The sequence below is a fragment of the Mastomys coucha genome, unplaced genomic scaffold, assembly GCF_008632895.1.
Source record: "Mastomys coucha isolate ucsf_1 unplaced genomic scaffold, UCSF_Mcou_1 pScaffold22, whole genome shotgun sequence".
In the NCBI taxonomy this organism is placed as follows: Eukaryota; Metazoa; Chordata; class Mammalia; order Rodentia; family Muridae; genus Mastomys; species Mastomys coucha.
Window position 1 is genome coordinate 100,160,315 of NW_022196905.1, and position 15,946 is coordinate 100,176,260.

At 44.5% G+C, this 15,946-nt stretch overlaps 1 protein-coding gene across 1 annotated transcript in view; it reads left to right on the plus strand.

Moving 5' to 3' along the window:
- The first annotated feature begins 8,649 nt into the window (after positions 1-8,649).
- Positions 8,650-15,946, plus strand: part of Ephx4 (epoxide hydrolase 4) — a 29,788-nt gene continuing 22,491 nt past the window's right edge. The window contains exons 1-2 of the mRNA XM_031342230.1: positions 8,650-8,911; positions 11,172-11,257. Of these exons, the coding sequence (XP_031198090.1) occupies positions 8,687-8,911; positions 11,172-11,257 (311 nt within the window). The 5' untranslated portion in view covers positions 8,650-8,686. The remainder of the gene's footprint in view (positions 8,912-11,171; positions 11,258-15,946) is intronic.

Below are 15,946 nucleotides of genomic sequence, written 5' to 3' on the forward strand. Positions count from 1 at the left end.
AGTGCACACCTGCTGTCCAGACAGGGCAGTGCACACCTGCTGTCCAGACAGGGCAGTGCACACCTGCTATAATTCCAGTATTTGGGCAGAGGCAGAGAAGGAGTCATTGCTGATGACCTTGGCTGAGAAGAACGGAGAGAAAAGGGTGTGTGTGGGGGGGGGGGGAGAGATAACATGAATAATAAGATGGTATTGTTTTCAGGAAATATCCAGAATTAAAGTGATAGCTATTTTGTTGTACCTATTTCCTACTTTTTAATTAAAAGTTTTACATAATATATCTGACCACAGTTTTCCTGTCCCCACTCCTCCCAGATGCTCCCACCCACATAACTCCACCTCTTCTTTCTCTCTCATTGGAAGAGAGACAAACAAACCAGAATATAAATAAATAACAAAGATAAAGCACAAGAAACATACACACAAAAAAATTATAAAAGTGCAAAACCATAATATACAAGCAAAAGAGCAGGGAAAAAAGCCCAAACAAAGCACTATGAGACGAAAAGCCAATCAGACACCCACTATGATTGGGTACGAGGAGATCAACTTTCCTATTGTCTCTACAGTGTCAGTCATGGGTTCCACTCCATAGAGTGAGAACAAAGTGTATGTACTCTCCAATGAGATTATAAACTTCTCTCAGATATGGAAGCATGGGAATCTGGTTGACTGTGTTTTACAAAAATACGGTGATGTTGCTGTCTTCGTGCATCATGACTGTCCAAGTAAAAACACAGCTTTTGCCTCAGGTCTCAGAGATGGTTTGTTCTGGAGCTCAATATGAATCTCCATAACCAGGGAACTTGCCCAAATGCTATGTCCCAACATGGAAACAGTATCTGAAGTATTCATAATAATGAAGTCATAAATCAAAGAATCTTTAAAATGCACTGATGAGAACATCAGATGGGTCCAGCAAAGCAAGGCAGTCTCTGCTGGCCTCAGATGTTATGTGCTCACAGGCTTTGGGCTACTGGAACACTCTACCTCCCAGGAAGGATTTCACCTGATAGTCACAGGTAGATCAAACACAAAGGCAGTGATTAAAGGTTCTATAAAACCTCAGGAGTTCCTGATGCTCCTGCCTCTGCTTCCCAGGTGCTGGCATAGCAGGTGTTTGCCACCATACTTAAATTCCAGATGTGCTTTTATGTAGAATTCCATGCCTGTGAATCCATTCTGTATGAGGTGGGTGGGCACTTGCATTCCTCTCTTCCAAATCACTTGTCCTTGATGCAGCCACAACTCATTTCTGTGTTGACTGACTATTGTTACCTAAGACTTATGGTCACTTTATCTGGTATGTGGTAGTCAGATGAATGGAAACTTTTATGATTTAAAATCAGAGTAGATTAGAATTAAATTTAGAGACTTACTTTCTTTTCAGTCTTATAAGTATACCCTGCCTTGCAACTCTCTCCCGTCTCCTTGAGGATTTTGTCTTAAAAGAAGCAAAGGAGTTCTCACTAGTCTTCCACTGCAAAATCAGCTGTGCAGAGAAACAGAGCAAGTGAGATACTGGAGAAACCCGGGTTCTCTCTTGGGGTTCTTAGAACTCATCCTGAAGCACAAGGACAGTTTATTAGAGTTTACAACAAAACCTCAGGGCACGCAAGCTCTCAACCTGCCTCCTATTTAGAAATGCCTCAGGTTTATATAAAAATACCTGAGAGGAGGAGAGATGCATGGGCATGGAGATGAGCCACAAGCTGGGGAAAGGGTTTTGGAAAAGTAGTAAGGAAGCCCAAAGCCTTCGGGAGTCTAAAGCCATAGACTGGCAGCATCCAAACAGAAAAGAAAAGGGAAGAGTTATGACCTCATGGCTACTGTGAGGGTTGAGCATCTGGGAAGGAGAGGGCATTCTCATTTAGGGTAGACCTGCCTTCCCAGGAATGGTCCCGTAACCAAGTCCCAGGCAGGCCATACTGGAGGAGGCCAGCCTACCTCCTAGATAGTTTCTCATAAAGTCAGGTGCTTGGAGTCCAGGTCTTCTGGAGGCTGAAGGTCCTGGCTTGGCCAGAGTCGGAAACATGATCACCACTGATTAAGATCCAGAACTTTCCACCACTGCAAATGAATGACAACTTAGAAAACAAACACAAAAAGCTATAAAGAGTGAAAAATAGAAGACATAACATGTTCCCCCTCTCCCCACCCCTATCCCTTACTATCTTACCCCGTCCCTCCCCTTTTCACCCCCAGTACATCAGTAGAACATGGATTTGTAGAATGTTTAAAAGAATAAGACCTTTTTGGCAGGAAATGGACAGCTTGAGGCGTGGGGAAGGAAACGTCCAGAAAATAGACTTTTAAAACTGACTTTATTATATCTTTTTGGCAAAACAACTAAAACCATCTCGTTAAACTTTCTATCAATTACTCTAACTTCCTGAAAGTATTTGAATCAAATCAGGAATTCTATAAAGTCATTAATTCATCTAAACAGCATTATTTCATGAAAGTTCATCGTGTTGATCGGCAGGAAATTTGCCCAGTATGGTGGGTTGATGCCCAGGAGTCAATCATAGCAGACTGAGGCAGGCAGGGTCTTTCTCTGCCCAGTCACACCAATGACCAGCATGAGAAGGTGCAGCAGCAGCAAGAAGCAGTCCCAGGAGCCCCCGGGTCATGATTCTCCGTGGTTCACCTGCCCACCACACCTGTGAGAGAACAGTGGGCCATCTCAGGAAGCTCACTTGTCCACTGCAGCTCCTGCATGGTATCTGCCAGGGGAGGATGGAAGAAAAGAAAGATGGTTTATTGGAGCACAGATTCATGAACTTATTTACACTCTATGGGTGCTTTTGTGTTTAATGATGAAGTTGGCTCAGTAGGTGTCTTAGTTAGGGTTCATTGTTGTAAAGAGACACCAGGACCATGGCAACTCTTCCAAAGGGCAACATTTAATTCTGGCCAGCTTAGCATTTCAGAGGGAAACTAGAGAGGGTGGGAAGCATGCTGGTGTGCAGACAGGCATGGTACTAGAAGAGTGAGACTTCTACATCTGGATCCACAGGCAGCAGAAGGAGACTGTGTGCCACACTGGGCTAGCTTGAGTATAAGAGACCTCAAAGCCCATCCCCACAGTGACATACCCCTCCAATAATGCCATACTTCCCAAGAGTGCCACTCCCTATGGGTCAAGCATTCAAACACACGAGAGGGGGTAGGGCCTTCTTATTCAAACCTACTCCTACCCACAGTAGGAGAAGCTGCTTTCTGCCTAGCCTGACTGCCTGAGTTTGATCCTCAGGATCAAGATTGTGGAAGGAGAAAACTTACTACCTCAAGTTGTTGTCTGACATCCTCACATATGCCCACATACATACGTAATTTTATAAAAACCAAAATGTTTACTACCCCACCTCTTACTGTGTTAGAATGTGTAAGAAAATTTGCCAACCACTGATCTAAAGGACAAAATTAAAAGACCTAACACACATTTAATGAAACCAGGAATTACCAAAGGTCATTTTCTGAGCAAACAGCAAATTTGATTTTCTTAAAATTGAGAAAAATAAATTCTGTAGACATCTATATATGTGTGCATGATACAGTTTTTGCTTTTGTTTGGCTTTGTGCATGCGGGTATGTGTATATATATGGTGTGGGTGTGGGTGACGTGTGGTATATGTGTTTTGTGTGTAGGGGTGTGTGTTATGGGGGGGTTAGAGTGTGTGTGAAGTGGTGTGGAGGTGTATGTGTGATATGTGTGTTTGAGGGGTGTGTGTGTGTGTGTGTGTGTGTGTGTGTGTGTGTGTGAGGGGGTATGAGGTGTTTATGTGTGGTGTGTGTGTGTCTGTGTCAGGGGGTAGAGATGTGTGGTGTGCATCCTCTCCTGTCCCTCTTGAGTTAACCCATTGGTCCCACCTCAAGCTCAGAATGCTGGGATTGGAGGTGTGAGCGACCATGCCTGGTTGAATCTTTTTAATCTTAACATTCCAATGTTATTATAACATTCCAAAACTGAGCGATAAAACCACATCTAAATACAACTCATAGACCACATGAAGCTCAAGAAGAAGACCACAGTGTGTATACTTAAGTCCTTCTTAGAAGGAGAATCAAAATACCCATGGGAGGATTTTCAGAGAAAATTTTCAGATTTTCATCTGTTTGGGGCAGAAACTGAAGGAAAGGCCATCCAGTGACTGTCCCACATAGGGATCAATCTCATATACAGTTACCCAGACACTATTTTGGATGCCAAGAAGTGCATGCTGACAGGAGCCTGATATAGCTGACTCCTGAGAAGGCTCTACCAGTGCCTGACTAATACAGAAGTGGAGGCTGACAGCCATCCATTGGACTGAGCACAGGGTCCCCAATGGAGGAGCTAGGGAAAGAACTCAAAGAGCTGAAGGGGTTTGTGGCCCACTTAGAAGCAACAACAATATGAATCAATCAGTACCCCCAGAGCTCCTAGGGTCTAAACCACCAACCAAAGAGTACACATGGAGGGACCCATGGCTCCAGTCACATATGTAGCAGAGGATGGCCTTGTGGGTCATCAGTGTGAGGAGAGGCTCTTGGGCTTGTGAAGGCTCTATGCCCCACTGTAGGGGAATGCCAGGACAGGGAAGCAGGAATAGGTAGGCTAGTGAGGAGGGAGGGGGGATGGCATAGGAGCGTTTTTGGAGGGGATAAAATTTGCAGTGTAAATAAAACATCTAATAATTTTAAAAAACACACATCTAAGACATTTTTTCAGTGGCCATCACAATACCATAAAATTTTGTAACCAAGCAAGGAACATGCTTTTTAAGGGAGAGTGGGGCCAGCAGAGGTCCTGAGTTCAATTCCCAGCAGCCACACACATGATGGCTCACAGCCATCTGTACAGCTACAGAGTACTCATACATAAAATCTTTTAAAAAAATTTAAAATCCATGTTCACTTTGCTAAAAGACAAAACAAAAAATTTCCATTTGATCATCTGATTGTTATTATTTTGTGGTACATCCACAACAGAGACCACAGGTCTAGGTGGAGTAACCAGTGAGAATGGGAGGGAGCACTGTGGTGTGCATCTCCAGAGCAGGAGATCCCATCATAGAGTAGGGCCTGCATTCCATTGTCATTTGGATGCTATTACTGCAGTCATACTCCCAAGCTGACACATGCTTCTTTCATTTTTCAGCAGAGACCTGTCACCTTTACTATATATGCAGAGAACTATGGTTTACAGTGTGGAAGAAACTGAAGCCAGCTGTGAACTGCACACAGCTTTTCCTGCCCTCATGCAAAATCTAAAATCTCACAAACTTAGGCCTCCATTGGTGCATACTGTCCTGTGGCAAACAGTTCAGAACAGGACAGAAAGAAACCATAGCATACAGCACCAACCGTCCATCAGAGGTGGCAGCAGCCATGACTAGCATGCCTTCCTGATAACTGGATGTACCCTAAGGACACTGCCCAAAGGGAGAGCTGGACTCAGATAAACAATGAAAAAAAGTACCAGAGAAGCATGGGCATTGGTGCTGAAAACAAACAAACAAGCAAACAAACAAAAAACTCTCAAAAACCTCCACATTTCAAGCTAACAGGATTTTGTTTTTTCTCCCAGCCCCAGATTTTTAATTTTTTAAAAAGCATGATGGAATGTCCCTTTAATCCCAGCACTCAAAAGGCAGAGTTAAGTTCAAAGCGGGTGGATTCCTATCTGATCTGGTCTACAACTTGAGTTCCTAAACAGCAAAGGCTACACAGAGAAGTCCTGTCTCAAAACCACAACAACAAACAACAATGATAATTCTAAAATAAGAAAGGAAAAAAAGTGGGAGAGAACTCTGAAGAGTGTCTTAGTTGCATTTCAATTGCTGTGATTATAGAAGAAAGAGTTTATTGGGGGCTTTCAGTTTCAGAGACAGATAGGCATGGGGCTGGAGTAGTAGCTGAGAGCTTACATCTTGATCCACAAGCATGAGGCAGAGGGACCTAACTAGGAATGATGTGAGAGTTTGAAACTTCAAATCCCACCCCCCAGTGACACACCTCCTCTAACAAGTCCACACCTCATAATCTTTCCCAAACAGTTCCACCAACTGAGAACAAAGCATTCAAACATGGGCCCACAGTGACTGTACTCACTCAAACCTCTGTACCCCTCATGGAAAGGCTTTTAATCGCCAGACTTGAAAAAGGCCTCTTACACTCACAGTCCACTAACCACAACCCAATCTCTTGGCTACATCTGAAGCCTAGAGAATGCACAGGCTTTGCCAACTCTGGGCCAGATGCAGGCCGCAGGAGATTCGTATGGATAATGAACATCCTGGGATGTCCAGCTTCTTTGGTATTGAAGGAAATGAGACTGAAGCCCTGTGTGGTAGTGATCTTAACTCATTAAGTTAGCTAAGATATTTCTATCAGCACATGTTGGAAAGGAGTAGGAGGAGGTTAAACACCACCAGGCCAGACTAAATACAACCATTTTGTAAAAGATCCTCTTTCATAAAATCAAATAGTTGCATGTTAAACTCTGTCTGTTAGGTTTGCAGCAGTTCCTGCTAAGTATATGCCCCAAAGAAATCGCTGCAGACTGGGAGATATGTACAAAAGCATAAAAATGCATACAAACGTGGATCATAAAAAGAAAGGGAGAGAGAAAAAGACAAGACTATATATAGTACTACATTTTATGTAGATACACTTATAACATTACTATAGACCAATGGGATGGCATGGAGTGGAGACCCTCAAAATGGAACCGGAGAGCCACAGCAACCATGCAGTCCAATACACATGGACTCATTAGAGTCAGGCTGGGCCTCTCGACCTGTGCCATAAAGAATCCCAAATACTCATATGTCAAATAGAACCTCACATATTATACGAAAACCATCACAAACACAATAGTAAACTTAAAAATCTTTAGTCTCATCATCTGGGCCAAGAATTTTTAGACTTGACATTAAAAGGATGGAAAAATTAAGTTTGGCCTCACCAAGATTAAAACTGTTTTTTCATGAAAAGACAAATACAAACTAAGGGGAAAGAAAAATCACTTATGCAAAAGAAAGGTTTATAGTAAACTATGAGGAGCTCTCAGACTCAGCTGTGGGAAAGTCTCACTTTAAAAGCAAAGAACAAAGCCAGGCGGTGGTGGCGCATGCCTTTAATCCCAGCACTTGGGAGGCAGAGGCAGGCGGATTTCTGAGTTCGAGGCCAGCCTGGTCTACAGAGTGAGTTCCAGGACAGCCAAGGCTACACAGAGAAACCCTGTCTCAAAAAAAACCAAAAAATAAAAAAATAAAAACAAAGAACAAAAGCATTTGTGTGTATAGCCCAGAGCTAGTGCATGCAGGCCCTCCCCTGCTTCCATGGGGCTGGGGGTCAGAGATCAACACCAAGCAGATATGTACACACACTTTGTCAAGAAGAGTATATCTGAGTGATGTGTGATCACACAGAAGATGCCTGGTACTATTCACCATTAGAAAATAAATGCACATTATGCTTTATTCTTTTTAAATGGTAATTAACAGTAATAGTAGCCTTTGTGGCATATTCAGACGCATGTGTCATTAAGCTTTGTTTTAAAACATCAGCTTCCCCAGCTCCCCTCCTCCAAGCTCTACCCTCAGGCAGCTCCCTCCCTTCCAGAAGACAGTGCCTCCTATTGCGAATCAAGTGTTCACTCTGTACTTCTGGAACAAGTGAATTAAGAAGAGTTTAGTACACAGGGCTTTCAAGAATGGGACCCGGGCTCTAAGCAACACCTCTAAGCACCGAGCAGCCATTCTGGACACCAGTTTGATTTTGTCACAGGAAGCCAAAGGTACACTTACCCACCTGATCCCACCGTCTCATTTCTAGGTGAAATAGGAAGAAAAGATGTTCACACAGAAACATTTTATGTAGATACACTTATAAGCTATTCAGATGGAAGGAATGGGCAGAGATGGCTCACCAGTACTGGCTTTTTCAGACAACCTGAGTTCAAGGGAGCGGGGTTGGGGGTGGGGGTGGCTGGGGAGGGGGAGGGGGAGGGGGGGTGCTCAGAGGCTTACAGTCACCTGTAACTGCATCTCTAGAAGGACACACACACACACACACACACACACACACACACACACACACGGAAGGGAGGGCAGGGAAGAGAAAGAAGGGAAGCAGGAAGGGAAAGGAAGACTAAGAAAGAATGTTTCTCAACGGGGGAGGGGGAAGGGGTGCCGATATACTATTGTAGAGTCTACACCAGTGGGGATGGGGGGCATTAAGGAGAAGAGAGGAAGGAGGAGGAGTCCTTGCTAAGCTGATTGATTGCTTGTGCCTTGGTCTAAAGTGCCTTTTTGCTTTTTCGGCTGGGATATTTGGTAACTTTGAACCCAGTTAAGAAAGAGTTAGTAGCTGTAAGAGACTGTCAGGAGTGCCCACCTGAAGAAATAATTACCACACTTCAGTACAAAAGTCCCTCCCGCCCTGCGCGGTTCTCACAGCGCGGGGGGAGGGGAGGGGGGTGTCTGTAGCTTCGGGACCCGGGGCCCTGGGACTTGTTCAGAGCCAAGCACTTCGGCGGGACCTAGGGATGGCGTTCGGCGTCGCCTTGTGGTCGCTCGGCTCCGGCGACGTGGCGACACCCTCGCCCTGCGCGATCCCCGAGGCCCGGGCGCGCAGCGTGTGCGGGGAGAGCGGGCGGGTACCGAGGGACTGCGCAGCCCGGCTCCCGCAGGCGCCGATGGCCCCGCCGCGCCCTCCCCGCCTGCTGCCCGCGCTGCGCGCCCTGCTCTACTGGTCCCTGGTGTACGGCTACTGCGGGCTGTGCGCCTCCGTCCACCTGCTCAAACTTTTGTGGAGCATCGGTAGGGCGCCGGCGCAGACCTTCCGCAGGGCAGCCCGGGCCAACCCTCCAGCGTGCCTGAACGACCCCTCCTTGGGGACCCACTGCTACGTGCGCATCAAGGTGAAGGCCGGCGCGGGCCTGGAGACAGGGGAGGGAGAGGGACTCGGGTGGGAGCTGTGGGAGCCGCGGTGCCTAGGGCGCCCGGCCGATTATTCCTAGATGCGTTCTGATGGCTGCGGGTACCGGGAGGACCCCAGGGGAGGCAGGAAGGACCCGGCCTGGGTCTGTTCCACGGGTCAGTATCGTGGCTTTCCACTCTCTCCTTTACCTATGTGTTGGGCGTTGGGGGGTGCGTGTTTCAAAACGTGAAATTTCTCTAACCGGATCCTCCTCCTGCTGAAGCAAATCAGAATAATTCTGCTCCCTTTCCTACTGCAAGGAGAAGCTGTCTCCTGTCACCTTTTTTGCTTTTTAGGTTTCAGATCAGCTGCAGAATAATGCTTCTGGCGATGCCCTGCTGTCCAGATTTTGAGATGGAGCGAATGGACAGTTCTTTGGAAAGTCATTTCTAATCTCAGATGACCTAGGCAGCACTAAACGATAAGAAATGGTTTGTGTTTGTGAGGAAGGAAGCAGATGCAAGAAGTCAGGAATAAAAGAGAATGGAATACAAAGTAGGTGCCCACTTCTTAAAAAAGCTTCGTTCGTCGTGCTTAAATAAAAGTGTCAACCGTGCCAACAGATTTCCATTGTCAGTGCTCATCCCAGCTTCTGTCACAGCCCACAGACGTTCTTCTTCCCTGATGCCAGGTGGTGGAGTGATACAGTCTCTGTGATACGACCTACAGTGTGACTCACAAGCAGCATACAAGGAGATATTTGTGTTACTGAGTCCTGATGTTTTATTAGCAGCTAAATTCCCCAGCAACTGGCATTCAGAAAGGCGAGAGGAGCCTGAAACTGATGTAAGAATTAAGTACGTTCATGTTTCGAGAAGAATTAGAAGAAGATAAAGAGGAAGAAGGAGAAGGAGAGGAAGAGAAAGGAAAAGGAAGAGGACCACAAAGAAAAGGAAAAGAAAACATAGGCCAATGGACGTATAACTTAGTATAATTTATAATTCATCATTATAATAAACAACCTGGCATATACCCAGTGCGATAAAATCTTTATTAAATCCAGTCTGGTGGCCATAGCATTTCATTCTCCCAAGAGTCACCATCACTAAAATAATTTTTTAAAGATAACAGCAAAGTCACATTTGTCAGTTCTGTCCAACTTAAGGATGAAACACAGCTTATGACTCTTCCTGAGTTCCTCAGAATGCCTTTCTCCCATTACTCCCAAGAGGAACGAAGAAATAGACACAGTGGTGACCCTAATCACCTGGATACTTTGTTTCTCTTAACATCTGTTTATTTAGTGATGCTGGGGGACGCTCATGCCAGTCAAGTGCTCTACCACTGAGCTACATCCTTAGCCCTTCCATGACTCCCATGACCTTTATGACTTATATGACTCACTTGGACCTCATTTAGGGGAAGGGATTGCAGTGCTGCGGACTAAAGCTAGGGCCTCCTGTCTGAAAGGCAAATACTCCACCATTGCTCTGCAGCCTCAGCCCTCGGGCCCCATTTTCTAACGTAAAGTGATGGAGTCGAAGGAAAGAACATGCCAGATGCTGGCATCTAAAGGCCAGAGACAAAGTCCACGCTCAGCTTTGACTTGTACTGTCTTTCATACTTCCAGGGATTTTGCTTTTCTCTCTTCCTTTCTTATCTATGTTCCCATATACTGGTGTCTGCAGTATTCTTCTCTTGTTCCCAATCCTTTCCTTTTCTGGGGATAATCATCTCCCAAATGTGGCATGAACTCTTGGGCACTGGTATATCCCACTGTTAGAAACACAGATGTGACACAAGGAATGGGCAGCAAAGGAGAGCATATATGAAGCACTCGGATCACAGTGTGGGAAGGAGATGCCTAAAAATAAGAGAAGAGGGTGTGAATTACATAAGTGATTCCACAGCTCTGGAGGTGTAACAGAAAAAATATGTGAGATACACTTAGCAACATTGAAATTCAGATCAGAATTATTTATGTATCCTGCAGCGGATGAAATGTGACACCTCACTAAGATGAAAACTACATTGTAACATTGCTCCAGGAGCTCAAAATATATACATAGACCTTGTAGCAGAGCAAGTAAGAGGGGTATTCCAAAGGGAATACCCACAAAGGTGAATTGGTCCCTTTATCCTATTGATATGTTGTTAATATTTACTTCTTGATGTTAAAGTATCAAGTGAGAATGTTTTTTAGTGACAGGGAAATACTAAATTTCTTAGTTTGATGATGCTCCATACCCTTCCACTTTCAGGACTCGGGGTTAAGATTTCACTATGTTGCTGCTGGAGAAAGGGGCAAACCGCTCATGCTGCTGCTCCACGGATTTCCAGAATTCTGGTAAACTTACCAACTAACTTGTTTCTTTTGCATTAACACTTAACATTCTCGATGAGTTCATTTGATGCTGCTGTAAAGGGAGAGAGTTTGGTGGTGGTGGTGGTTTTGTTGTTGTGTTTGTTTGTTTGTTTGCTTTGCTTAGTTTTCTGGAGGCTGGGAGGTCCAAGATCAAGATCTGGTGTGGACTGCCACATGATTGAGGGTGGAAAGCAACAGAGGGTAAATTTGTGGTTAATCCCATGAGGTCAGATCCTTCATGACCTAACTCTATTATAACCGCCATTAAATGTCATAGTTTTACAGGGACAAACATTCTAAGTGTAGAACTTACCATAGAATCCCTTTCTCAAAATGGCAGATCACTTCCCAGGATGATAACTCTTGAATGTTCCTGAAGTCACAGCAATAGTTTTGCTTCTAATCTAAAAACATACATACCTATACGAGCATCCTAATTTTTTGAGACTGGTTGTTGCTGTGTAGCCCAGGCTGGCTGTCTTAGTATGGGTTTTGTTGCTGTGAAGAGACATCATGACCAAGGCAACTCTCTTTTTTTTTTTTTTTTTTTTTTTTTTTTTTTTTGGTTTTTCAAGACAGGGTTTCTCTGTGTAGCCCTGGTTATCCTGGAACTCACTCTGTAGACCAGGCTGACCTCAAACTCAGAAATCCGCCTGCCTTTGCCTCCCAAGTGCTAGGATTAAAGGCATGCGCCACCACTGCCCAGCCCAAGGCAACTCTTATAAAGAACATTTAATTGGGGCTGGCTTACAGTTTCAGAGGTTTAGTCCATTAGCATCATGGTGGGAATCATGGCAGACTGCAAGCAGACATAGTGTTGGAGGACCTGCAGACTGCAGAAAAAGACTTGTATGTCACACTGGGCTTAACCCCAAAGCCCACCTTCATAGTAACACACTTTTTCCAGCAAGGCCACACCTCCTAATAGTGCCACTCTCTATGGCCAAGAATCCAAACACAAGAGTCTATGGGGCCATACTATTCAAACCACCACACTGGCCTTGAACTCATACTCCAGTCCTTCTGTCTCCCAAGTGCTAGGCTTACAGGTGTGCATCACCACCTTAACTCTGCTTTTCCCTCTGAAGAGTAAAAGAATCTTCTAATATTTAAATTTTCTGAAATTTCAAGCTACAAAATATTTCCTGCAGACTAACAGCTGTGGATAAAAGAAAATCCGGGTGAGGGAGGGAGACTGAACAAACCACAGTATTGGAGTATGAGGCAGGGAGCTTTGGAGCAGAGAAATGGAGCATGTACCTATTAGTGCATATGAATGTAGGCTCCATCGAAGGCATAAATGTTTTAAAAAGTACAAAGAAATCCTATAGCAAAAAATTCAGATAGTGGTCGCTATCTGAGCCTATTTGTGTCGTTAGAATAAAATACCGGGTCAGAAATGTCCTTCCACTGTTCTAGAGGCCAAGATGCTCAAGGTTAAGCCCTTGGAGATTCCGTGTCTGTAAGGGCCTAGGCCCTGGTTTTAAATTGCTGTTTGGTTGCTTTGTCCTTCAGAGGGCCTGATATCATATCCTTGTGTGATAGAAGGAAAAAAGGGAGAGAGGATTGGTTAACTCTCTTGAGTACTTTGCTGGATTGTATTGTTAATATCATATATAAGAGCTCTGACGTCCTGGCACTCTTTAAAAGCCTTTGTCCTAATACTATAATTTTGGCAAATTGCTTCAGTACATGAATTAAAGGGTATTTACACAGGCAATAGCAGTTATGGAGGGAAATATTGCCGGTTTTCTGTTGATCCCAAAGGACCTAAGTATAAACAGATGAAAGTAGCATCCAATTAAGAAAATGTGGCACATTTGAAAGGATCTAAGTATAAACAATGAAAGTAGCATCCAATTAAGAAAATGTGGCACATTTGAAAGAGAAGATGCTGGGATGGAAAGGAATTCTTTCTTGATAGCAGATTATGGAGTAGATAAAAAAGACATTCTCTGGGATGACTCAAAAGTAGAATATTGGCTAACATTTGAATCTAGAGTTCTACCATTACAAACTCTTCACCTTTTTTAGAGAATTAAAGACTTTGCATCACCCACAGTCCTCATTAAAATACAGCTAGCTCTGAGAGCTTGTTTGACAGTTCTAGCAAGGATGCATACAGCACTGACTGAGGAAAGGCCCTCCTCCATGGAGGAAGTCTGTCTCTTCCAACCAGCACGAAACTTCAGGAGCAATGAGGGAGGAAGCAGATAGATCCCTCCCTCCCTTCCCCCCCACCCCATCCCCGTCCCAGCCAGGCAGTCCAGCCACATCAATGCTGGTGACAAAAGAGGTGACTCATGTCATAGCCAGATTGCTCTCACAACCTCAAATGCATCTAGCTCTGTGAAGAATATAAAGAACACCACAACAGCTTAGTCACTGTTTTACAAATGAGAGCATCTCTGTGGACAAGTGTCTTGAGAGTGTTAGTGTCTCGGATAGATTGCTGTGGAGGAAAATATCACAAGATGGCAAAGTGCTGTCCAATACCTCATTTTGATAGGGCAAGAAGCCTGTAGGAAGGGGTCTCTTTCTGGGAAGACTTTCCTACTTAAGGATTTCCACCCTGCTCTGGAGAAACATTAGCATCTGTTATTCCATCTGGAGACAACCTAATTAAGAAGGAAAACTCCCAGTGCAATTTGTGATTCAGCTCATCAGAGTGCATGAGATGGCCACTTACTATTATATGTTATTCCAAAGCATTAATCACATTTGCCCAGGGTAGTAGCAAAGGCAGTGAGTCTACTTGTGACTGAAGAAATGTCCTAGTTAGTATTGTTGTAGCTCAAAGAGGGAACCTCAACTCAAGAATTGTTAAGATCAAATTAGCCTCACTTGTCTGTGAGGGATTTTCTTGCTTGCTAATTGAGGTAGGTAGGAGGTCCCAGCCCACTGTAGGCAGCACTATCACTAGGCAGATGGGCCTAGACTAGATAAGAAGGATAGCTGAGATATGAGATAGAGCGAGCCTTCCTCCAACGGTTTTGCTTCAGTTCCTGCCCTGACTCCCCTCAGTGGTAGACTGCTACCTGGAACCATAAGATGAAATAAATAAACCTTTCCTCCCTAAGTTGCTATGATCCAAATGCTTTATTACAATGCAAGAAAAGCCAACAATAGTTTTGCAGAGACGTTGTGAGAATAGAATCAAAGTTCCCTTCATTTCATCCCAGCAAATACTCAAAATCTGTCCTTTAGGAACCTGGGAAGATGTCTCTGGGTAACACAGCCACTGCTCAGAGATGAGGGCCAGGCAAGTGACCCAGCACCTGTGTGGTCTCTGCAGGTGCCTACACATACATTGCAGGCAACCACACAGACACAAAAGTAAAGAAAAAAGAACACAGTAATTTTTAAAACCTAGAAGCACCATATAGTGTAATGTGTTGCCTAGATTTATTACTGTTACCGGAGACAGCTGAGAAGTGGCAATAGTTAATGTGTACTAACTAGCAGAGAAATATGTACTATCCCCCAGAGCACAAAAACTGTAGGATCTGCATCTGCCACCTTGAATCCAGAGGAAGCTTTAGAGAAGATAACACCCGTGGGAACTTTAGCTAAATCAGCCCAAAATATGGCTGTTTGTCAACGGAAGTTTTTCCCCCTCTCCCTCTACCTCAATTTGCATCTCTTTTAAAAATATTTCAAGCTGACCCAGGCAATTTCTGTGAGTTGGCTTCATCTCCAGCTGCCTGGGATGCTTGTGTAAACAACACTCACAGGCAGAGGCTCACTCAGAGGCTCCTCATCCTGAGCTCAGCACAAAGGCAGCAGTGGTGTTAACCTTCAAGAGGAGGACAGACAGGATGCTTCACACCTCAAAGTGTCACGCCTGGGAAACCAGGATCCTGAAATATTTTAACAAAAATAATAAGGGAAGAGATTGTCTTGCTGTTTGTTTTTCTGCATGATCTCTGCTATTGTCTGAAACTATCAGAAAAGCTAGGCATGTCTGTGATCCCAGAGTGGGGAGGCCAAGACAGAGGAGCCTGAGACCAGCTGGGTCTACACAGCAGTACCAGACCTGGGCTGCTAATAAGATTCCATTTCAGGAAAACAACAAAACCACTGTCGAAAAACCAAACCAAACCAAAACAACAACAACAACAAAAACCAAAACCAAAACTAAAACCATGACCACCAGCCAATGGTTACTGTAGCCATTTCTGTTGTAGTTTATGGCTAAAATGTGAGTCAAATATGTATGAATTCCAGGAAAAGAATATTTACAATTTTATTCTTTACAGACTAGGAAGAGCTGAGTAGGTGCATTCTTTGTGAGCATGAAACCTAAGTTCAAGCTCCAGGACCCAGGTAAAAGAGTCAGGCACTACACTTAAAACCCCAGCCATGAGGAGGCAGACACACACAGGTCATGGGGTTCAATGGCTGTCCAACCCAGCTAGTAGGAGACTCTGTCTCCAGACAAACAACCAAGGTAGGGGCTGCAGAGATATCTTAGCAGTTCAGAGCACTTGCTGCTCTTTCAGAGGACCTGAGTTCAGTTCCCAGCACACACATCAGAGAGCACACAACCATCTGTAACTCCAGCTCTAAGAGATCTGAAACCCTCTTCTGGATTCCACAGATACCTGAATTCATATGCACATGCCCTACACACACACACACATACACACACACATACATACACACACACAC